Genomic DNA, 22,702 nt, shown 5'->3' with positions numbered 1-22,702 from the left:
TGCATCAACTTACAGCCGGCGACAGGGGCACTAAGAGAGAGTGCGGGGCTGGCGGGTGCGATGCAGATCCCCAAAAGGCGGGGGGAAGCACGGAACGAACGCTTGCGGCTAAAATGGACATGGTCTGGCCTGCATTCCTCTACGTGGCGTGGCATCGGGCGATCGATCAGCTTGGCTCGGACGCGATGGGCCAGTCGACCAAGTTACATGGTTTGACTGTTTTGCTTTACATTTACATTTTCAAAAGATGGTGTTGGTGGTTTTGAAGATGAAATGAAGAGATTCTGTTGCTAAACAGCTCATACAAGAAGGGATTACATGTATAGAACCCCCAGGGAACTCCAATCGTTCATACATCGTAAGAGCTTCGTCATCCCAATTTGACCCAAAACATCCGGGGCACCCACAAAAACACCAAAAACTCCAGAAATAGTCAAAAGAAACCCCCGTCATGCCCGCCGTGCCGGTCGTACTTCTTCCCATACGGCGACGGCGGCAGGTCCTGCGTCGGGGGAGGGAACATGGGCGAGGAGACGAGAGCCTGTGTCTTGCGCTGCTGCTGCTGCCCATCCGCCCCTCCACCTCCTCCCTCGCTGTACGCAGCTGATGAGTCTAACATCAGGTCGAACAGCGTCTCCTCGTCGTTCTCGTCGATGGAGACGGAAAGGTCTGGCGAGAACGAGAATGGCGCTACTAACCTCGCTGAGGGCCCATCCTCCTCCTCAACTTTGCTCTCCGGCCCCGTCGTTCCGGGTGCTGGCGGCCGTGAGGAGTCCGCTGACTGCAACGACGCCCTTGAGTACGAATTGATGAGCTCCTCGAGCATCCTGCAATTTCGGCAGAGGATGCCAATGCCCGAGTCGGAGAACCGGCAGCTCGAGTCGGTAGTGTGCGGCGCCGTACGCGTCGACGGGGCGGCGCTGAGCCGCGGGTCGCAGAAGACGTCCTCGTTAGGGCGCAGCGAAGGCCGCATGTTGCATTTGCTGCAACGTATATCCGTGTTATTCGAGTCGCGCAGGCCGCCTGCGCTGGTTGGGTTCGACTCCACGCCCGAGGAGTACTCCGCGTCCGAGGAGGTGCCTTTCGGGGATATGTTCCCCTCGGGGCCGGCGTCGGAGTGCTCCGTCAGGGCAGATATCCGCGGGAAAGGGATTGTGAGCGTGGCGGGGATGGGGAGGTTGGTGGTGCGAGGGGGGAGCTTGGCTTTGGGGGAGCCTTCGCTCAGGCTGCGGCGCTGGGTAGGGACATGTGGGCGGAGGACGGGGTCACGGGTGAAACTTCTGGTCTCGGTAAGGGGCGGGCGGCGATGATGCTCTGGTGGCACGAGAATATTCCTCACCCCCCCTGAGGACGCCGAGGAGAGCTTGCGCGGGCGGTTATTTGGTACATCCTGTGTCTGGGACGCGGAGCGGGAGCGGTTTGGTATTCGTGACGGGGGCTGAGTCCGGCAGGCGATGAAGACACTTCGGAGATGGGCTTCGACGGCGAGGGAGAGGGAGCCGGTGATGACGGGGATCTGTGCTGACAAGAGGTCGCTGTTTGCCGATTGGGAGGCGAGGAACTTGAGGCGTTCTTCGAGGCTTGCCTTCAGGGTGGACATGTTGGCGCTGGTGAAGACTTCTTGTTCAACTTGGGGGAGCTCGATGGCGGGTAGGATGGCTGAGGTTGTTAGCGGCGGTTGTCTATCTGAAGGGCAGGCTTGACTTACCTGGACGAGGAACTGTCCTGTCATCTGGGAAAAGACACTTCCACAAGTCGTCCCACGATCCAATTTTGCCCGCCTCGACTCCTTCGGAAAGTGTCCTCGCCCTGCCGGCAGTGATGCCATCTTCAGGATCACTGCTGGGCGGAACAGCCTCCGAGCGGGGATCACACATCTGCTCCCTCGGGAGCATCAAATGCTCCTTAAAGGCATTCGGCTCAGGGAAACCCTTCTCGCATCGGGGGCAATGGAATAACTGGGAGTCGCTGGCGTGACGATGGTGTCTAGTGATGTGCTGCCTTTTGAGAGGTCAGTGAAGTCCTTACATTGGCCGCGACTGACTTACTGCAGATCCGAAAGGCTCTTCCACTGCCCTTGTGCGCAATGCCAGCTATCACTAACGTTGAAGCGTGCAGGGTTGCGCGTTCTGAACGGGCAAGGGAGCGCTGTCGTGGTGGCTTTTGCTTGTTGGACATCGACGACTGGCGCTGCTCTGGCCGGAGCATCTATCTTGACATCCCCTTCGTCCATATTTGGGGCTTCTCCCATACGCCGACTGTCGTTGTTCTGCTTCTGATTATGCCGAAGTCCCCATGCTTCCAGCGGCCATGGATGGATTGAATTGGAGGCTGGGGCTGGCGTCTCCTGTAAGATCTTGTCTAATGGGGGGTCCTCTTTTGGCGGCTTGCTGGGAGTCTCCGTCGTAGAAGCGTTGGCAATCCCATCCAGGCACTTGGACACGGCGTCCCAGACCTTCAGAGCGGCAGAAGATCTGTCGGCGCCGGTGCCAATGCCCTCATCTAGAATCATGGTTGAGATTCGAGAAACCAGGGTGCCACCAGCATCAGCCGCTGGACCATCAGATGGCAGAACGGGCAGCTTCTTGTTGATCTCCGGCACCGATACTTCCTTGCGAGGGGGAAACGGCTCGGACTGGCGATATTCAGGAGGCGGCGGTGGCTTTGAGTCACGGTAGAATGATCCGAGTCTGTACATACATCAGTTGCCTGGCTCCCTTCTAGATGTATGGCGTGCTTACCTCGGGAACCCCTTCAGCCGCGACTTAGACGGCGTCGAGGGCGTGGGTGGAAGACTCCCACGCACCGCAACCCGCTGCTCCGGAGTCTCAGGAGCTTTGACGGGCATACTCTCCCTCGTTGGTGTCGTCACCTTTGACGAATCAGGGGAATCCTTTCGCTTCAGCAGGATCGAGTCTCTCAGGGGAAGCCGTCGACGCTTAGGCGACGTCAACTTCGACCGCGCCAGCCCAGGAGACGGCAACGGCGGCTCCACCGCTTCCTGAACAGGCCTGTTCTCCTGGCCATCCCGCTCCTTCTCGTCTCTCGCGCCATGCCGACTCGGCGACAGAATACGTAAGGTCATGACGGGGCTGCGGCACTCATACGGCTGTGTCGACGAGCTATACACACGGCCGGGCGAGCCGCTGGCGCGCCGGGGCAGCATCGAGGACGAGTTTGCGTTCGGGCGGGACTCGTCCTCCGGCGCGGTGTATCGTGAGCGGATCGGAGGTCTGTTGGTGGGCACCGGCGGGCGGTACTGCGTCTCGACCCTAGTTCTGCGGCCTGGCGTGCTGCTCCGCGGCTGTGGGGTGGGATTGCTGGCTGGAGTATCTGGACGAGCAGGGCGTTCGGGACGTTCAGGACGGCGGGGCGGTTTTGGTTGGGTCTGCCATAGCGGCGAGCTCACGCCGTGTTGTGTGTGCCAAAATGGAGAGGTCATCGTGTGGTTTGGCAGCCTGCTCGACTTACACGAGAATGGAGCTCAACGTCGATGGGGTAGGTTATCACAACGAAGGCACAACGAAGGCACAACGAAGGCGCAACGAAATCGAGTGAACGCCTCGAATAGACTTCAGGATCCAGTTAACTGAAGAGCCTTCGCGGCATGATGGCCTCGACCTCGGACGTGGGGGGTTTGAACACTCATATCTGCTTCTTTGTGGCCCTCTCCCAACATCTTTGTCCGTAGGGATGAGCAAAATCTTGAACAGTGTGCCCATCCACACCCATAGCCTGGTCGCTAGTCCATCGCTAGCCCGGTATCAGCAGATGCCCTTGGTGTGCGAGACGGCATCCCGAAACCTGACGAACACCCGTCGTATCCATTGGCCCGCGCCGGCAAGGGAGAAGCGAAGTTGGCAGTCCGCGCAGTTGCCAAGGGTCGTCGCGACTGAGACACGGTCTCACGCTCCAACGAGGGGCGGGTTCACCGTTTCTGGTGTGCTCGATTCACATCATTGGACAGACGGCGCATTTCTCCCTTCGGATCCCTTCGGCTGAGGTGGGCACACAATGCCGGAGGCTGGACTCCCTGGATGGCTGGTGGATGGTGATGGTGTGCAGGAGGGAGCCGGAGGATGGCTTTTTTTGACTGCGCTGACGATGACTGAATCTTGTTTGATTCAAATTTCTGAGGGAATCCGCATCTTCAGTGGGTGATCGGCGAGGAGCTGGTAGAACATCGGATCGAGTTATTGTCTGCCCGACCTCGACTAGGCACTGCCGAGAAGCAGGGAATCCGACACCGGATCCCTTGTCATCGGTCCATCAACCAGCACAAAGCTGGTGATATCTAGGTTGCATAAAAATAGAGTGACACCTCGTCTTGGCCGCTCCGATTTCGACTCGATGATTAGACATGATGCAGCTCATTGAGCATTCGGCATCACGATTTTATTTTCTGAAGTTGTGATGGTGGTGTAGGAGCATCAACTGAAGGCCACCCAGCCTCTTCTGAAAAGGTTTGTGATGAATTGTGTCTAGAGATGAAACTCCTGGACGGCCATCTCTTGACATAATTTCGTTCAAGTCTCTCCGACTTGAACAAGCCAAGACCTTGGAGCATCACGATGTGATGAAGATGATGCAGGAGGATGAGTGTAAGCAGGCAGCTTGGCTTGCCGGGTGATAGCTGTGGGGGCCTTATCTTATCAGCCACCCAGCACGGTTCTCCAGCCAGGAACGTTCCTAATTTCCAGGAAATCAGGTCGCTGACCAGAAGATCAACACCTCCAGCTTCCCAACCTCACACGAGATTTCACAGCGCACAACGGCCAATTGCTCGACCACAGCCGTCCGCCAGCAGCCTGCTCAACCCCTCTTGCCTGTACCATCCGAACACGCGTCTCACGCATCCGCAACCGACAACATCCACGCGCCGCGCCCGCAAGGCCCGCACCAACCGGCCCGGAAGCTCTCTCCAGCTCCTCGATCCCGCAACCCCCCTCCATCCTCGCGAACAAATCACCACCCCGAACCCCCGCCATGGCAGACACATACACCGAAGGGCCCCCGCCGGCCCTCGCAGAAGTCAAGAAACCCAAAAAGAAGAAGGTCCTCCTCATGGGCAAGTCCGGCTCCGGCAAGTCCAGCATGCGCAGCATCATCTTCAGCAACTACATCGCCCGCGACACCCGCCGCCTCGGCGCCACGATCGACATCGACCTCTCCCACGTTAAATTCCTCGGCAACCTCACCCTCAACCTCTGGGACTGCGGCGGCCAGGAGGCCTTCATGGAGAACTACCTCTCCCAGCAGCGCGTCCACGTCTTCTCCAACGTCGGCGTCCTCATCTACGTCTTCGACATCGAGTCCCGCGACATCGACCGCGACCTCGCCACCTACGTCTCCATCATCTCCGCCCTCCTCCAGTTCTCCCCGCAAGCCAAGATCTACGTCCTCATCCACAAGATGGACCTCGTCGTCCCCGCACACCGCGAGTCCGTCTACGACGACCGCGTCCGCGTCGTCCGCCAGAAGACCGCCGAGTACGCAAACTCCATCGGCTACCTCTCCCACCAACAACAGCAGCAGCAGGCAGACGACAACAACGACCCCAGCAGCCCCGTCCAGCAGCCGCCGCAGACGGGCGCCTTCGACATCACCCCCTTCGCGACCTCCATCTGGGACCAGTCCCTCTACAAGGCCTGGGCCAGCATCATCCACGACCTCGTGCCCAATCTCGCCACCATCGAGCGCAACCTCGCCAACCTCGGCGTCGCCATCGAGGCCGAGGAGCTGCTACTCTTCGAGCGCACATCCTTCCTCGCCGTCTCCTCCTGGACCTCCGAGGAGGGCCAGCGCAACCCCACAGAGGACCGCCTCGAGCGCATGTCCAACATCATGAAGCACTTCAAGCAGACCATCTCCCGCTTCACGGGGACCCCGCGCAACGCCGAGCAGTTCGTCCGCATGGAGCACAAGGCCGGCACCCGCTTCAACCTCTTCATCCTCAAGTTCACGACAAACACGTATCTGATGGTCGTCCTGCCGCCCGGCGAGGCGCGGTTCAACGCCGCCATGCTCAATTGCCAGATTGCCATTGAGCATTTTAAGTTTCTCGACGGGCCGGCGACGATGATGGCGCACAGCGGGGCGGCTGGGCCTGCGTGAGAGAGTGTGGCTGGGGTGGAGGGGAAAAGAGAGACATCACGCACTGTAGATCTGTTTTTTAATATTGTGTGACGCTGGGCAGCAGCCTCGTAGCTGCTGTGGCGCATGGCAGGGATGATTAATGATACCATTTCAAGAGGGCGTTTGAAGGAACCACGACATTGTAGCATAGCATACACCAAAATCACATGTACATCACTTAAGTCATTGAAGATGTTCTTGAGTACTTCTATTTGTCGGGACGAATCTACATTCCACCCAGAGGCAAGAAGGCCTCGTACACCCTAGCCGCACCACCCATTGTGTGAAGGCTGGGCTGAAAAGAAATTCCAAACGCCGCCGTTACCCGCCATTTTTGAAAGACCTCGCTCAAGCCCACTTGACAACGGCGGTACCGCCCTTCTTGAACTCGGGCATCTCGCCCAGCACCAGACTGCGATCGGTGTGGTCTTTGTTGGGGAATGTCGTGGCCAGCACCCAAGATCTGGTGCGAGTGTCGGCGGAGGCGCGCTGGACAAACTCGTAGACGTCATTCACAGTGTTAGTGGTGTTGAATCGCGCGGGGAGTCTCGTGCCGTTGGGAAGCTGGATGCGGAGGGTCAGAGTTGGCTGAGACTCGTCGACGGTAGTCTGCGGGCCGGAAGAGGTGGTCGAGGCGGAAGCGGTGGTGGTCGAAGCTGCAGGGGCAGCGGCTGACGAGCTGCCTTCGCCTGGGACGGGGCTGCCGAGACGGCGACCCTCTCCGCCGAAGGGCTTGTACTTCTTGGGAAGGGGACGGTAGTTCTCCTGGTGCTGGTGGAGCTTCACGTCGACTGGCTGGTCGTAGCGCACGTTCATAAGGTGAAGGGGAGCTCGGCCGGCGCGAATCATGTTCAGGTCCATGGCGTTCTCCGGGTCGTCGAATCTGTGCAGCTCGCCGTCGTCGATGCTGAAGCCGTCCTGCCACAGGTGAAGAGTGCGCTCCTGGGGTTCGCCGGTCTGGCCCGGGGGGCCGCCAGAGCCCTCCTGGAAGGCATTCGGGTCGGGGATGCTGCGGCTCTCGGTGCCCTCACCGCCGAGGGTCTGGCCAGTGCCTCTGAAGGTGGAGCGGGAGGGTCCGGCCGGAGATGCTGTCTCGGGGCGGGAGGCGTTTCTATAAGTGTTAGTCGTGATCTCGGGGTGACTGTGGCCAGCACTTACGCCTTTGCCTTGGCGAGGATGTCACTGATGATCTTCTTGGCGCCACCTCCCTCCTGTTGAGAGGGATCCTGAACGGCCAAACCAGACTTTTCTCCTCCAGCGAACAGATCACCTCTACCTCTGTCGTCGTCATCCTCGTCGTCTTCATCGTCATCGTCGTCATGCGTGTGGCTGCCTCCAAGGGAGCTCAGGGTAGCGAGGCCCTTCTTCTTGGGTGCCTTGCTGGATACAGCACCGCCGCGGGCAGCCTCAGGCGCAGGGCGGCCATCGAGGGTTCTGGGACCAGTGTATGCTTCTGCGGCAGGGGCGGGCTGGGATGACGATCCGGCAGCACGTTGAGGAGCATCGTCTTCAGAGTCGTGGTCCGCGTAGTAGGCCTGGGCGGCAAGGCCAATGTCCCAGTTTGCGGCTTCGAGGTACTCTGTGCACTGAGGGGGGGTCAGCCAGGAACGCAAGCAACGAATGACGGGATCGCATGGAACAGGCAAACACGTACGCGAGCCTCGGGGAGGCCAGTCAGGCTGGTGAAGTCGCGGAGGATGTTATTGCGCGAAGCGCTGTTGCTGCCGGACATGGTGATGGCGGTTCTGTAGGTGGATGGTGGGGAAGAGAGAAGGAGGATTGCAATGAGTGACGAAGCGACGCAATTGTCGCTGCTGAGATTTATGTGTTGCAACGAATGTCTTATCCGGAAAGAGGTGAATGAAGGTGTGTGTCCCTTCAAGGTTGCGTCCTCCCAAGGTTCAGGCAAAAGGAAGTGATTACCTTCGCGTGGTGGTGAATGGTGTTGGTGATGAACGGACTAGAGCAAGCAGCTTAGTGGTCGTAACTGCCTGAGTTAGAGCTTGCTGCTTCCGTTCCTGTACCTCTCTAGCACGTTCCCTGTGACGTGGGATGTAGCCACCCAGGCCACCCAGGTGCACCTTCCAGAACCCCACCACAGCACCTTCCGCAATGTGAAGTGCAGCCGGATCAGATATCCACCGGACCCGGCGCTTATCTAATCTGGATCCATGGATCCCGTCCTGTCCCGCCTTGGAGAGCTCAGGCACCTCAGCTAGCTGTGGGGATTTCCCGAAGTGAAGCCGGAGCTGTCCATCCTCGTCACAGCACCTCGCCCAGCGCCGAGACTCGGTAAACGTGCCTCGCTCGCCGTCGTTGGATCTACTCTGCGGTCACCAAGTAGCTCCCCAACAACCCGCCTCAACCATCACCCTCCCATCCGATACGAAATCCCCCCCGTCGACGATGGCTTCCCACGACGACTCGCTCCACCCCCTGGCTGAGTCTGGCGTCACGATCCGCTCCGACAGCGAGCAGTACTCCCAGGCCGAGACCCCGTCCCCCCCGTCGTCGAACTCGCCGATCATCCTCTACAAGCCGCCTACCTTCTGGGGTCTGGTCCGCGGCGCCGCTATCAACCTGTTGCTGCCCTTCATCAACGGCATGATGCTGGGATTTGGAGAGTTGTTTGCCCACGAGGCAGCCTTCAGGCTAGGATGGGGCGGTACCAAGGTATGGAGAGACTGGGCGATACGCTTTTGCTGCTGCTTGCGAGGACTTGCGCACGATGCAGTTCTGGAAAAGGCGATGTGGAAAGGACACAGTAGCTAACCCTCCGCAGGTTTTCCCCATGTCCAGGAGGAGAGCCCACCCCATTGGCCCTGGCCTGGAGGTCCGCGACAAGCGCCGCGCCCCATCCCCAGGTCTCGAGGACCTGACGAGCCTGGAATGACTAGGCGGATGGGAATGAGGGCTTAGGCGCACCGACGACGTCCTGCTGGTGATGCTTCAGAAGTATTACTGTTGTGACATCGTCTCTCATTGAGGATGGCAATGCTGTCCGGCAGACAGGATATGCAGCAAAATGGACCAAAACTTGGAAGGAATGGTGTCTGGCAGAGAATAGACACAAATCATGCATCGGCGTACGGAAGATGGAGGGTGTACAAACAAGACCCCTAGACAGGCGGCGCGGACCGGGTGAAAGGGACGAGTCCAAGAATATTGAATCGTACATACATGACGGTAGAACCAAAAACGAACCGAACCAATTATTCCCTCTTGTCTTCCGAATCTCCAGAAACAACAGCGTGCAGTTCACGAAAGCAACGAATCAGCTCCCTGTCATCCCTCATATCAAATGCTGACCTCCACCAGCCCGCCCCAGGCCCCGGGAGACGGAGCCGGGAAGCTTGGGCCACCCACCCGACGTTTTCCCGGCGCGTATGCGGTCCCCAAAAATTTCCAGCACCCGCGCATCTGTCGATAGCGACATTCTTCAATTCCCACCCACCACACCCCTCTCCTCACAATCGTCCACCATGCTGCCCAGCAGAGGCGTCCTCCGCTCCCTCCCCTCGGCGAGGGCGACCAGCAGCATATCCAGCCAAGCCGTACGCACCTCCCTCCTCCTCAATTGACGGAACGCTGCTCCCCGCCATTGCATCCCAAAAAAGTCAAGGGCTAACTCAATAGCCAGATCTCTAGGTCACACAGACGACTCGGCGATGGACGTAACTTCAGCTCCCTGCGCACCACCGCCAGCGGCGCTGCCCCCTGGGCCGGCTTGAGGTCCTCAAGCGGCAGACTCGCCGGCACCGTGGCCATCGGCGGCGCCCTCCAGACCCGACGAGCCATCTCCCTCTGGGGCAAATCCGAGCCCGCACCCCAACAACCAGCCCAAATCCAGACACCACCGGCACCCTCACCACCCGTCCAGCCCGCCGCCGAAACCGCCGCCGCCGCCGAGCCCGTCTCCATCCCCGCTGAGCCGTCAACCCTCGTCGACCCGACGGCCTCCTCCCTCCCCTCCATCGACGCCGCCACCCTCCTCGACCTCCCCGAGCAGATCGGCTACCTCAAGACCCTCGGCCTCGACTTCGGCTGGGGCCCCTCCTCCGTGATGCAGTGGGCCCTCGAGCACGTCCACGTCTACTCCGGCCTGCCCTGGATCGGCTCCATCACCGTCACCGCCGTCCTCCTCCGCCTCCTCCTCCTCAAGCCCCTCCTCAAGGCCCAGGAGACCTCCGCTAAGCTCCAGCTCGTCCAGCAGAACCCGCAGTACGAGGCGCTGAAGAAGGCCTCCGTCGAGGCCCTCAGCATGGGCGACACGGCACGCACGCAGGAGCTCCGCCGCGACCTCGCCACGATGAACAAGCGCGCCGGCGTCAACCCCTTCAACGCTGCCTGGGGCTTCCTCCAGATCCCCTTCGGCTACGGCATGTTCCGCGTCCTCAATGGCGCCTCCAGCATCCCCGTCCCCGGCTTCGAGAACGGCGGCTTCGGCTGGATCACAGACCTCTCCGTCCCCGACCCGCTGTACATCCTCCCCATCCTCGGCCCCATTTCCATGTTCGCCATGATGAAGGTAAGAGCCCCTGTTCCTCCCCTCACGCCGCAACTCAAACTAATAAACCACCCAAAGACCGCCGGCGCAAACGCCTCCCCGCAACAAAAGGCCCAACAAAAGATCCTCATGTGGGTCATCGGCCCCATCTCCGTCGTCGTCACCCTGTACCTCCCCGCCGCCGTCCAGTGGTACTTCTTCGTCTCCGGCCTCATCGGCGTCGTCCAGAACTACACCCTTACCCGCCCCGGCATCCGCCGCGCCCTCGGCCTCCCCGTCGTCGGGCCCTCAGGCGGCCGCAGATACAACGGCGGCAGCATCTCCACCACCGCTACCTACCAGGCGCCCTCCCCGCGCCCGGGCTCCGAGGACGGCTCCATCAAGGGCGTCGTGTCTAGCATCCAGCAGACGATCCACAACGCAAGGGGCGGCGCGGGCGACTACCTCGAGGCCCAGGAGAAGAAGGCCGCCGCCAAGGAGGCTGCGGCGCGGGCGGCGCTGCTGAAGAAGGCGCAGAGAGAGGAGATGTACGGCCGACGGAGGTAGAGAGGTTTTGTGTGGATGAACGGGTTTGAGAAAGCGCGGTGTGTTTGTTCATGAACAGTGTACATCTAGATCGTTCCCGGGGTTGGGCACGTAGATCCCCCATGAAAGTGAAGGTGGGGAAGCTGAGGGGAGGTTGAGAAGAGAGATACTGTACCATATGGGAGAGGCTGTGTGTGTCCGTCTGGATACCATGTAACCTTGCATCAAGGGATAATAGAAGAATCACTCCCCTGAAGCTTTTACGCAAATTTGTTATTATGCTGTGTGGCTCAATGAGATGTGTCCTGTAAGCCGCCAACCTTGAGCACTGTCGGGGCTTCCTTCGTGAATGCGAGCTTTGAGATGTGATGAGTGAGACCAACTTTCCTAGCCATTAAAAACCACAACGCCGGCCATCTCGACATCTCTCCCGATACGTTGTGGACATTCTCACCACGCGTCTGGGTTCGTCAGCATAATGCACATGACCTTAGCAGCAGCCTTTAAATACCTCACACTGAAACACCTCTTTAGATCTGTGAATTCCAGCCATTAAAAAGTGCCATCACCCGCCAACCCTCTCCCACTTTTCCACCTCGACATGACCTCTACCCGGCACATTTTGGAGGGGTTGCAACCTCATACCTCCCACGCCGATCCTGACCGAAAAGAAAACCTCTTCTTGAGGGCAGAGAAGCCGGCATGTCCAAAATGACAGTTGCGACTTGCCTCACCCATCATTTGGGAAAGCTCCAGACCCTCCACGAAATCTTGGAACTACATAGAACACAGCAGTCAATAAGCCATGACATGCCATAAAGACAAGCAAGGCCATACTCCAACGCAGAGTCGGCCAATCTCAAGTTCATATTGATAGGCTTTGGATATACCCAAACATGTGGTTGTCCATGGGTACCCACGGGTTTGTAGTTGGATCATGGGTAATGGGTAATGGGTAATGGGTAATGGGTAATGGGTAATGGGTAATGGGTAATGGGTAATGGGTAATGGGTAATGGGTAGTCCCCATTTGGGTATCCATGGGTATCGTGAAGTCCAAAGTCCATATCCCCCAAAGTTTGCAATTCATGCGCCTGATCCAGTAAACCTTCTCCCTCCTCTGACTCGTTCAGAAGCCTACATAAGTAAGAGCAAGTAGAAAGAAGACCTTGAGCAACCATGCATCCATCCACTACTTCAGGGTAACGTAGTGCTCTGGTACACACCACAGATTGTTTCATAACGCAAGTATTATTCTCTATTGTGGCACAACGAAATGAACAAACATTCCTTCAAAGAATTTCACCTTTTGAAGCTGGAGGATTTCAGATGAAATTTATGTCAAGTTTGTCTCTAGGCTACAACCGAAACAAGTTGTTGCAAATACAACAATGGAAAATCGTATCTCAAGAACCTGTGATGAAAACGCTTCCCGACAGTTCAAAAAACCTTATCTTTAGATAGAGCATTCAATCCTAAAACTTATCCTAATCATCGTCTCAAAGCACTCTACACTGTCCGACTTCAACAGAAACCACCCGTCGCGGTCCCGCAGGCTCGGACCCATATTTCTCGGCGCCGATAGGTACCCGCATGGGTCTCCCAACTCCACAACGCCGGCTAAAAATTCTGCACCACCCGCCCGCAGACCTTCTCAGACACACACAACACGACTCGATTCAACAATCACTGGTTTCGTGGTGTAGTTGGTTATCACGTCAGTCTAACACACTGAAGGTCTCCGGTTCAAGTCCGGGCGAAATCATCCATTGGGCGAATGGTTTAGTGGTATAATACTCGCTTAGCATGTGAGTGGTCCAGGGTTCGATTCCCTGTTCGTCCAATTTTTGGCTCATTGGTCAGTTCGCGCTGATTATATTTCTTTTGATAGTTCTTTTGCTTCGCCTATTGCTTCAGAAGGTCCTCACAGACGGCAGGCAGATCAGAAGTGTTGTTGTGGCGCTAGCGTCTCAGGGTAGCTTGAGTGAAGATGCTCAGTGGAGGCGTGAAAGGCTGGACCCTATCACATCCTACCGTACCCAACTGCTGCCGGGCGTTGTGTAAAAGACCATTCCGGACGCGATGGTGTCCGGGTCCTTAGTGAGACATTGTGTCTATCATACGCGCTGATAAATTACCGGATGACGAGAGCTCAAGTCAAATATCGGACCGCTCGCGACCCGCGCTTGAGGTCCCGTGGCCATCTGAAGATGCTCGATAGACGTGCGCGAATGGCAGATCTTCTCCCTCCAGATCGTTGCGATTATGACAACTAGTTGCTCGAGCTGTCGCGTAGATCGATCAGTGACCGCGCTGAAGCCAACCCACTACCGGCAATGGCAAGAGCTGATCTCGCCCGTTCGTACCGTGGACGCCAATAGCACCTCAAGACCCAGGACGCCGGCGCTCAGCATGGCCACCTCGTGGCAGCATCGCGCAACTCGGCATCGTCCCCGGAACCGGACTAGGGGGCGATGCTTCGCCCGGCCTCAGCAAGCCTCCGAGCATGGAAGCGAATAGGGGGCTGTCCAGTTAGGATTCCCGAAAGCAGAACTTGTCATCAGCGAGAATGAAGGCCGGGAGCGGAGTCGTGTAAAACAGCGCAAGTCACAAAGGACACGACAAGCCCAACGGGAAAATTAAAGTGAACGTGTGGTCAGGGAGCTTCCGTAACGAGTTAGTCGAGCGAGGCCCTGGAGTTTTCAAAATTCGAGAAGACTGGGTTTCCTGGGCGTGGGCAACACTGTGCACAATTAGATCTGAGCTTGGTGGCCGGGGGCTAAAAGTTGCGTCGGGGGTGAGCGGGGAGGGTCTGGACAACCAACCCGGTTCGGTGAAGAAAGTGGCACGAGCCGACGGGTGACCCTTTGAATGGCGTCCAAGGGTTTTGACGCGGCGCCATTCAGCTGGTGTCGATGTCGCTCAACACCGGCGCGATGCGAAGCCATAATGCGGCGCACTATTTGACAGGTGAGCTGTCGTTGGATTTGGCGTCAACAGGACGGACTGTCTGTTTGCTGCCGAGCTGTCGATCGTCGTCCGTTCATCGTCGACGAAGCAGCCATGGGTCTTTTGCAAAGATCGTACGTGTGAGAGTCATGAGCTGGCCGGCCTGCAGCTTGTCAAGCTTGCCGAGAGGACTGAGGAGCTCAGGAGGTTTGCTCCTGACCCTTTCACCTCGGTCGCCCAGGTCCGCGAAAATGAGTTTTGAGAGATGTCTCCTGGCTAACCTTCGAGACAAACAGCACCCCGGGAGGCGTCCGTGCCTCGATTTCCACGACACGAGGCAAACCGTGCCCGCGCCTTTCATCCTAGTCTCTCCACATGTTTTCTGCTGTCACTTCCGCTCCTAGAGGCTGTGGCGCTCCAGACCGCAGGTGGCGGTTGGTTGGCTGTACATATCGTCGTATCGGCCTAGGACGTTCCTCCAATTGATACGGGAACTGCAGCACAACAAAAGGTGTCAACTTGGCCTCTCAACGGTGAATATGCAGTGCGCAACAAGCAGGATTTGCCAGACAACCTCTGGAAATGCCAAAGTTTTCGTCTCCAACAAGCAAGCCTTCGACTGTGACAGCTGTCTCTAGCTGCATGTTTGTTGTACCCTCGAAAGCCAGGCGACCCAGAGGGTGGGTAGGGCGTGGAGGTGTTCATCCGATTTGGAGGACACTTGGGCGTTTCCGGGCACGCCTTGCAGCAGCGCATTGTCCAATACAGAGGCGATGCGAGGCACCATTAACGGACAGAGGTTGCGAATCGTAGGCCACGCGAAGACAATAAGTGCCACGGAGCTCATCGCGCATCACGGCATGCAGCTCCCAGGCCGGACCATTCCAGAAAGGTGCACCGTCTCCCGTACCTTGCAGGCATCGGCTGCACTGCAACACAGGCCGGTCATCCTTCCATCCCACAGAGCCCAAGTCCCTGGTACCGTGTTTCGAGGGTGCAGTCGAGCTTTTGCACAGGGAGGGGTTTCCTTGGGCGTGGAAGGGGCTCCCCGGGCCGTCTGGCTGCTTGTCTGGTTTTTTATTTCAGCCTGTCTGCGTGGCCGGCAGCGATGTTGTGTTTCCCCATTTCGCAAAGGCTGCAGGACCAGGCAACCGAAGCACGCAGCTTGCTGGGTTTGCGTGTGCATGGCGGCCGACGTTGCATCTGGAAGCAAACAAAATTTTCGCACTTCTCACAAACCTAACTGGAGATGGGTCCGAGGGAACTTGGGAAGGCAACAGCACGCAGGCATCCTGTTGGACGTCGGTTCGGTCGACCTCGGCACGATAAATGCTGCTTCGTGTTCGGCCCTGTGAGAGGGCGAGACTAGACGAGACGCGACGCGGGTACCGGGCTGACTTAGCTAGAGCGGCACGCTGCGCAAGCCGCATTGGCCGTGACGCGAAGCAATCGTTTCCAAGATCCCAACCGTTCTCATAAACGACGGCGATGAGGGAGTGCGCGAGTGGTGACAGTACCGTACACGAGAGGTGTCTGGTCGACCGTCGGTGTCTGGTCGCGACGGCGGAAAAGGCACGGCTTGGTCTGATCCCGAATTTCCGTGTAAATCCAATGTTGCTGCGGCGGGGAGATGAGCAGCCATGGGAATCGTCGATGGCCCGTGGTTCCCTGAGAGCAGGGTCCAATGGGAGGATCCAGTTGCTGGGCCCTTGAGACAGCACCAGACTCAGAGACGAAAGGTAGAGGCCCGGGTCTGTCGAGGAGAGGACCGTAAAAACTGGACCGCGTATTGCAGACCCTGGTGGCTGCACGTAATTACTACATAAGTGGTTGAAGCAAAATGCGCACCGGCAGTGTGCTCTAGGCACGTTTTCTTGTCGCGGTTGTCGACATTTGTCGTCCAGGTCCTCCACTGTTGACTGGGCGGGTCAGCGGGGGAGATAGGCAGCAGGTTGGCATCATATCCTCGCAGACTGCATGGGAGCAATGGCTCAGACGATGGTCCCTGGCCCAAGAGATGGGACGATCGTACCATGATTACATCTCGACTGGAGTCCTTGGGGGTGTTGAAAAAATCTTTTGACGGGGCTCACGTAGACGACGTAGTACAATCCGAGGGGAGCACTATCCGCAATGGGGCTGTCAGAGGTCGACACTGTATGGGGGCCAAACCTTGAGCAGCCTCGTGGGAGAATTGAAGAGTGGGAGAGCTGTTATTATCGAGATGATCACTGATGGATCATTGAGAGACGGGACCTGAGCAGTGCAGTGTCACAGCCCGCCGGGATTTGTTCCGGCGCCTGAGAGGCCCCATCGCAAGTGCGACCTGAAGCGCGGTCCGGGTCTCGTCAGGGTCTGGAGGCAGGCGGCAGAGACTGAATCAGTTGGTGATTTGCAACGGTGGGCCAGATCGGCGAGGCGGTCATGGTTGAGTGGTGGTTGAGGTGGATGTGTTTGCGTGATGCGGCGGTCGGTCTCGGTGGCTGTTGGTGTTGGTGGTGATGATCTGGGGAAGGTGCTTGCCTCCTGCCTCAGGTCCTGCCTCCGCTGTTGCTTGCTCTTGCCTCCTGCTTGTTGCCGCTTGGGTTCCTGCCAGCTGGTCGGGGCAAGAATGAAGCTCTGACCACCCACGATTACTGGGAAGGCACCTTCACAGTGTTCTTTCCATCTGGATAGCATCAATGCCTTGCCTAAGGTACCGCAAGAAGATGTCATGGTTCATTCATCGTTGACAATGAGGTGCGTCCAATGTGCAGCGGCGGATGACCATTAGGCGGACCGGAGCACCCACTTGAGGCACTAAAGTACACTGCATGCACGAGTGGACAGTATCCGAGCTGGAGGCTGGAGCTCCAGTTCCTGCCGGGGCCACCCGTGCTGCCAATGAAGCCCTGCAGCAGACATTGGACGACGAGGCCTCGCTAAATCCAGTCCAGCGGGAGGAGGCTACCTAGTACACACCGGACTCGAGAGAACAGAGAGACCACACAGCTTGACAAGCATCAGCACGGCGAGGTTTTCAGGTACAGTGCCCAGTGGGGATGTCTCCCAGTTTGGACAATGCCATATCCGAGCAGCAGCAGCAGCAGCAGCAGCTAGCTACGTATCAGCAATCCAGAAAGTCCCTCAAGGCACAATCACCCACTCACTGATCCTGACGGCGGGGGACAAGCATCCGCAGCTCTTAAAGTGCGCTCACTGTGAGTGCAAGATACCATGGTACGGGTATGTGACTAAAGAGATGAAGGACATGGCATTGTTGGCCCGGGATTCCATGCCGTCTCCCCACTGTTTCCAATTGCTGCACCTTCCTTCCTGCCTCTGTGTGTACTTTGTAGCAACCAGTGTAATAATACCTTAAGGCAGGAAGGTAGCTGTGGCCTGGCTCGTCCCTTCCTTCCCGTCCATCGTGCCGTCCCTGATGGCCGCCTGCCTGCGCAAGGAAGGACGATGGATGGAAGGAGAAGGGACGAACGAATGATAAGAATAGAAGGAACATGAGGTCGGTCTCTCCTTCCATTTGAGCTTGGTAGGTTTTTCATCTAGATATTCATCCAGAGATATTCAGCCAGAATACCTCACCTAGTACCTACCTCAAGGCAGACGACATACCGCCCTCAACTCCCGTGCAATCTCCCGGGCTTTTTATTCTTATTGCTCACATCTCAAGCTTTATTATTTGTTCCTGGCTGGGTTCGTTCGGCCTTCCTGTGTCCGTCCGTGTCTTTCCTCTCCTCCGCCCTCCGACTTTCTCCCCACGTTCCCGGCCTCGCCTCGTCTCGCCTCGTCTCGACCCGGTGTGTGCAACAAAGCTTCCTTGCTTTTTTGCTCGTGGTCTCTGCTTTCAGCCAGATTCCGACCGTTGCACATTTCTTTTCCCCAATTCCTTCTATTTTTTACTTTCTCCGTCTGCAGAGGCACGATATCTGCCGGATCGTGCAGAAGAGTACCTGATTCCCTCCTCCGACTGGCCCTGCATCAAAAGAGTCGTCATCGCATCACCCGTTGAATCCCACAACGCCGTCACTTCTCACTGGCGGCTGTCCGCCTCAAAGCCTCAACATCAGACTCCCTGCGCTGCACTGCGACGTCGTCGATACACACGGCAACAGCGGTTAAGCCTTCCGAGGCCAAGCTCAAGACCGACGCAACTTGTCTCTGGCCCCCAATTGGCCGTCGCCAGCCTGCCGCCGCGCTGGTGTTGCTTTTTGCAGCGCCCTGTGTCCCCAGCACCAAGCACAGCAAGTGCCTTGAGAGGGCCGCATATTGATCGTCAATTTCCACCGGCTGCAAACATTGGACGCCTCTTAGATCCCGTCCTGCTAGCCCAGATCAGATCCGGTTGACCCTCGGACGCTTTTTATCGCCGTCATTCCCGCTGCCAGCTTGACAACCTCCAGGCTTAAACCATTGCATCTTCTACTGCGCGACTCGAAGCCACAGCTTCTTCCATCGCATACTTCGTCCATACGTCGTCTCTTCAAACGAGAGCGAGAAAACGAGCGGCATCCCTCCCCTCAGAACCGTACGTGTATCCATCTTTTCTCCTCCGAACCCTCATCTCTTGCTCCGAGAGATCGTCGCCGTGCATTCTGCATTCTGCGCGTATTCTGCCCAGCGCACTCAACGCCTGCATGGATAGCCTCGATCTCAAGGTCCTCCATCTCTGGGTCTAAAAATGGCCGGTGCAGATTTCAGACGGGGGAGCAGAAGGATGCCCCATGGAGCTGGTGCCGGCTTTTCCAAATTGGCGATGGGCGGCCATGGACGTGCACAAAATGCATACACGCGCATACAAGACCTACTCAATGACATACACACATATTGCCCAAACACACATGTCTTTTTTTATTCACTCCCACCCCATCCCATCATCCTTCCATCTTTCCGGTGTCGCGCTTGACTGCCTGTGTCCGGCGTGCGGCGCGGCGCAGTGGGAATGGCTCAAAGTGGCTCGACATTTTTTTCGAGGCTAACCAAGCCAGAAGCAGTTCGCCCACTCCCAGCGGTCACCCTTGATCCAGATCGACGTCGGCCAGAACTCTAACACCAATAAGGGAATCTGTTCCTGAGTCTGAACACCAGAGCCCCGGCTCCTCCCCCAGCAGCACCCCTCCGTCGACAGCAGGGTCACCTCAAGTCGGTCGACATCTTCTCATAGTCTCATCCCGACAGGCCAAGGTACAGGCCTCACACAGCCCAGGCCACCACCGGCGACAGGCGCCGCCCTAAGCCCACCCCCAGTGCCCTGTCCTGTCCGGTCCACTGGTCCAGTCCTCCTGTCTTGCCTTGCCCATCCCTCCCAGTGGAGGGTCAGCCCGGGTTGACTGATTGCTGGCTGCTTGCTGCTTGCCGCTGCTGCATCCCTCCTAGCGCATTCAGACCGTCGCCTACAGGGCCGCAGCTGTCCTGTCCCGACTCCAGCAGTTGTCCACCAGCTGGAATTGTTCCCCGCAAGTCGAACCAACCGGCCGTCCGTCTCTCTTTCATATTAAACCACTCCCGGCGAACCTCGACTTCCTATCTTCCGTCTTTTCTCTCCCCTTTGCCCTCCTTGCGTCTTCGACCTCAAAGCCACTCCCTAATCATCATATATTCGTCGTTGACAAGGTCAGCAACGCGACTGCGTCATCCTCCGCCTCTCCGATACCCCGGTCACGACCGCCGTCGCACGTCTTGACTACTGATCGCCCGCGAGCGTCGCATCGCTGTCGACCCGACTCGACTCAGCAGCACTTCGACCCCTCCAGCAGAACCCCACTGGACCGCCAATTCATCGATTTGCCATCCCCCTAAACCGCCAAAATGGGCCTGTTTTCGAGGAAGGAAAAGGCCCCCAAAGGCTCCAAGCCCTCTATCAACACCTCGAGTGTTAGCATCAACTCGGGCGCCTCCAGCATCAAGTCACCACCGCCCCGCAGCATTACTATGAACAGAACTTCCGCTGGCAGCACCACTCCCGGCACTCCATTGACGCCGTTTTCACCACTCCCGATACCAAAGGTCGACCTGCCGCGCCCACCCGACCCCCAGTTGGACCCTGCGGGCTACCTGAGAAGTCTGGGAGCCGTCAGAGAGAGGAGCAAGATCGTCACCGAAAAGGCATTGCGTAATGAGCTGAAGCATTTTGACGTGGACATGCGCAAGTTCGCCGACGTTGTGTCGTTTGTCTCTCAGATCATCAAGGTAGGGTTCGACCAAGTCCTCCTCCAACCTTGCCGCAGCTCGCGTGATCGAGCGGCTCGCCGGCTGCAACACCCGTCCCCTGTAATCTTCGCCGAATGGTAGTGTACTGACCTGATGATCCACCACAGAGAGATTACGATGCACCATTCAACACGATTCCCGGCCACGGACGACACCAGCATTTCTGCATCGGAGGCCGAGACCGAATTGCACAGCTCCTTTCCACCTTCCCCGAGGACGTCGACAATAGCGAAAAATGCCGCCGCATGATCGACCTCTTCTTGGTCAGTGTACTGCTGGATGCCGGTGCGGGTACCAAGTGGAGCTACAAGAGCACGGAAAATGGCCGCATTTACCGCAGGTCAGAAGGCATTGCCGTGGCAAGCTTGGAGATGTTCAAGACGGTGCGTTTTCCAGTGTATGCGTGATTTCTACGGCTGCTGATGGTGGTACAGGGTGCCTTCTCCAGCGATCCCAAAAACAAGTTCCAGGTCGACAAGGATGCCCTGCGCAACTTGACGGTAGAAAAGGTGGCCGCTGGTCTGCAGTCTAAGCCAGGCAATGAAATGGCGGGCGTCGAGGGCAGGACAAATCTTCTCGTGAGGCTAGCAACCGCTCTGACTGAGAAGCGAGAGTACTTTGGAGACAATGGCCGGCCAGGTAACATGGTTGGTATGTTGCAGCCCGGCATTGAAGACCCTCTCCGCTCTGGCCACAGCTAACGCGTCTTAGACTACTTGCTGGCACACCCCTCAACGCAAGCGTCGTCTACGCCAATCGTCATCATTCCCACTCTGTGGAACGTCCTCATGAACGGCCTGGCACCAATCTGGCCCCAGTCGCGGACCGCTATCAACGGCGTGTCTCTCGGCGATGCCTGGCCTTGCCACTCCATGCCGCAACCACCGCAAAGCCCGACGACTTCACAGTTTTCACCGTTCCCCCCTTCGGCCCAGAACTCGACCGCAGCGTGGGAGTCGATTCTTCCGTTTCACAAGCTCACGCAATGGCTCTGCTACAGCCTGATGCAACCGATGCAGACCTTGCTCCGCATCCAGTTCGCAGGCGTTGAGCTACTGACCGGTCTTCCTGAATACCGCAACGGCGGTCTCTTTATCGACCTCGGTGTTCTTACGTTGAAGGCCGACGATACGGAGAGGGGCCTCCAACACTACGACGAGTACTGCCGCAGGACAAATGTCAAGCCTGTAGAGGTTGCGCCTATGTTCGAGCCAAGCGACGACGTTATTGTGGAGTGGCGCGGCATCACAGTGGGCTTTTTGGACAGGCTCTGTGTAGAGGTCAACAAGCACCTTAGGAACGAGCTCAATGGCCACGAGCTTACGCTCGCCCAACTGCTCGAGGCAGGCAGCTGGAAGGTAAGTTAACAACCGCACCGACGGAATACATGGCACAGACTAACACGTTACAGGGCGGCCGCGAAATGGCCGAGTTCAGCCGACCGAACACGAAGGAACCCCCAATCCTGATCGATAGCGACGGAACTGTTTTCTAATCGGAACCCTGCTGTATGCTTTTACTGTGAGGACGCATTGTATCGGACACTATACCTCTGTTTGCGCCGTTGGTTAGACGAAAAACACTTTGGGCATTGAATCCGGGGACGGGGCATGGCAGTGGATGAAGGGTACTTTTGGATGACGGGGTTTGGGTGGCGGCTTACATCGCCTTAATGAACATGACTTGGGTCAACAATGGCGAGAAGGATTAATGGAACGCGAAGAGGTTGAGGCTCCGAACCTCCTCTATTCACCTACACGAACTTCACGACTGTGACAGAGCTCATGTGTTTTCGGCTGCTTTGCATCTGTAATGCGCCCACAGACGGCCCGGTTCGGCCCCGCGTCGGTGGGGTGGACCCCGCGTGTCCGGATTTCGCTCACGTGCTCCCTTTGCGGTATTCTGCGTGCCTCCAGACACGGCCTTGCGACGTCAGATTCCCACCCGGACTTGCTGAGCTCTATCAACGAGGCAGCACGCATCGCGTCGACAACCCCTGCTTGTCCATCCTTGCCGCCACGCGAGCTGGAATCTTTGTCAACCCAGGATCGGAGACGACTCCGTTCGTCTGTCTTATCGATAAGCGCCCTCGAAAATTCCGACCCCGCGACCTTGTGAAGATTCTTGAACTTCCTCCCGGTTCTTACTGCCAGAGCTGCGAAGCGGAAAAAAATTCTATGGAAACTCAATTCATTTGTCCTTAGAAGCGAGACTCAGTCCAGCCGGGTTTTAATTTCTACGAGCGGACACGTTGACTCTTGACCAAGACCCTTGCCCCTCCATCAATTTTTGGGCCCCGTGCCGTACAACGTCGAACCGGCTCAGGCGGACGTCTCACCACATCCCGTCTTCGTCGGGGTCCACCACACATACAACCAGC

The 22,702-nt window shown here is 57.6% G+C and overlaps 6 protein-coding genes across 6 annotated transcripts; 4 read left to right on the top strand and 2 right to left on the bottom strand.

Moving 5' to 3' along the window:
* Positions 1-433: 433 nt before the first annotated feature.
* CGGC5_v002898 (uncharacterized protein) lies at positions 434-3,442 on the bottom strand (the record flags this gene model as incomplete). Its single annotated transcript, XM_032031804.1, has 4 exons — positions 434-1,659; positions 1,709-2,001; positions 2,049-2,690; positions 2,742-3,442. The coding sequence occupies 4 exons, from the start codon at positions 3,440-3,442 to the stop codon at positions 434-436; spliced, it is 2,862 nt and encodes a 953-aa protein (XP_031888980.1).
* Positions 3,443-4,595: 1,153 nt separating this feature from the next.
* Rraga (Ras-related GTP-binding protein A) lies at positions 4,596-6,114 on the top strand (the record flags this gene model as incomplete). The annotated part of the gene is made up of 2 exons (XM_032031803.2): positions 4,596-4,601; positions 4,738-6,114. The coding sequence occupies 2 exons, from the start codon at positions 4,596-4,598 to the stop codon at positions 6,112-6,114; spliced, it is 1,383 nt and encodes a 460-aa protein (XP_031888981.2).
* Positions 6,115-6,483: 369 nt separating this feature from the next.
* ubx1 (UBX domain-containing protein 1) lies at positions 6,484-7,867 on the bottom strand (the record flags this gene model as incomplete). Its single annotated transcript, XM_066151047.1, has 4 exons — positions 6,484-7,246; positions 7,294-7,339; positions 7,406-7,721; positions 7,790-7,867. 4 exons carry the CDS (start codon positions 7,865-7,867, stop codon positions 6,484-6,486), a joined length of 1,203 nt encoding a protein of 400 aa, XP_066009415.1.
* A 674-nt stretch (positions 7,868-8,541) lies between these two features.
* Positions 8,542-9,028, top strand: CGGC5_v002895 (Mitochondrial import protein 1; the record flags this gene model as incomplete). Its single annotated transcript, XM_032031800.1, has 2 exons — positions 8,542-8,808; positions 8,918-9,028. 2 exons carry the CDS (start codon positions 8,542-8,544, stop codon positions 9,026-9,028), a joined length of 378 nt encoding a protein of 125 aa, XP_031888791.1.
* A 589-nt stretch (positions 9,029-9,617) lies between these two features.
* OXA1 (Mitochondrial inner membrane protein OXA1) lies at positions 9,618-11,188 on the top strand (the record flags this gene model as incomplete). The annotated part of the gene is made up of 3 exons (XM_032031799.1): positions 9,618-9,689; positions 9,776-10,663; positions 10,721-11,188. The coding sequence occupies 3 exons, from the start codon at positions 9,618-9,620 to the stop codon at positions 11,186-11,188; spliced, it is 1,428 nt and encodes a 475-aa protein (XP_031889017.1).
* Positions 11,189-19,920: 8,732 nt separating this feature from the next.
* URC4 (Uracil catabolism protein 4) lies at positions 19,921-21,817 on the top strand (the record flags this gene model as incomplete). Its single annotated transcript, XM_032031797.1, has 5 exons — positions 19,921-20,301; positions 20,430-20,705; positions 20,757-20,973; positions 21,034-21,680; positions 21,734-21,817. The coding sequence occupies 5 exons, from the start codon at positions 19,921-19,923 to the stop codon at positions 21,815-21,817; spliced, it is 1,605 nt and encodes a 534-aa protein (XP_031889016.1).
* Positions 21,818-22,702: the final 885 nt, after the last annotated feature.

The sequence above is a fragment of the Colletotrichum fructicola genome (assembly GCF_000319635.2).
Source record: "Colletotrichum fructicola Nara gc5 chromosome Unknown KSG_Nara_v1_contig02, whole genome shotgun sequence".
Taxonomy (NCBI): Eukaryota; Fungi; Ascomycota; class Sordariomycetes; order Glomerellales; family Glomerellaceae; genus Colletotrichum; species Colletotrichum fructicola.
The sequence above is the reverse complement of the archived record's forward strand: the minus strand, read 5'-3'. Positions and strand labels throughout refer to the sequence as shown.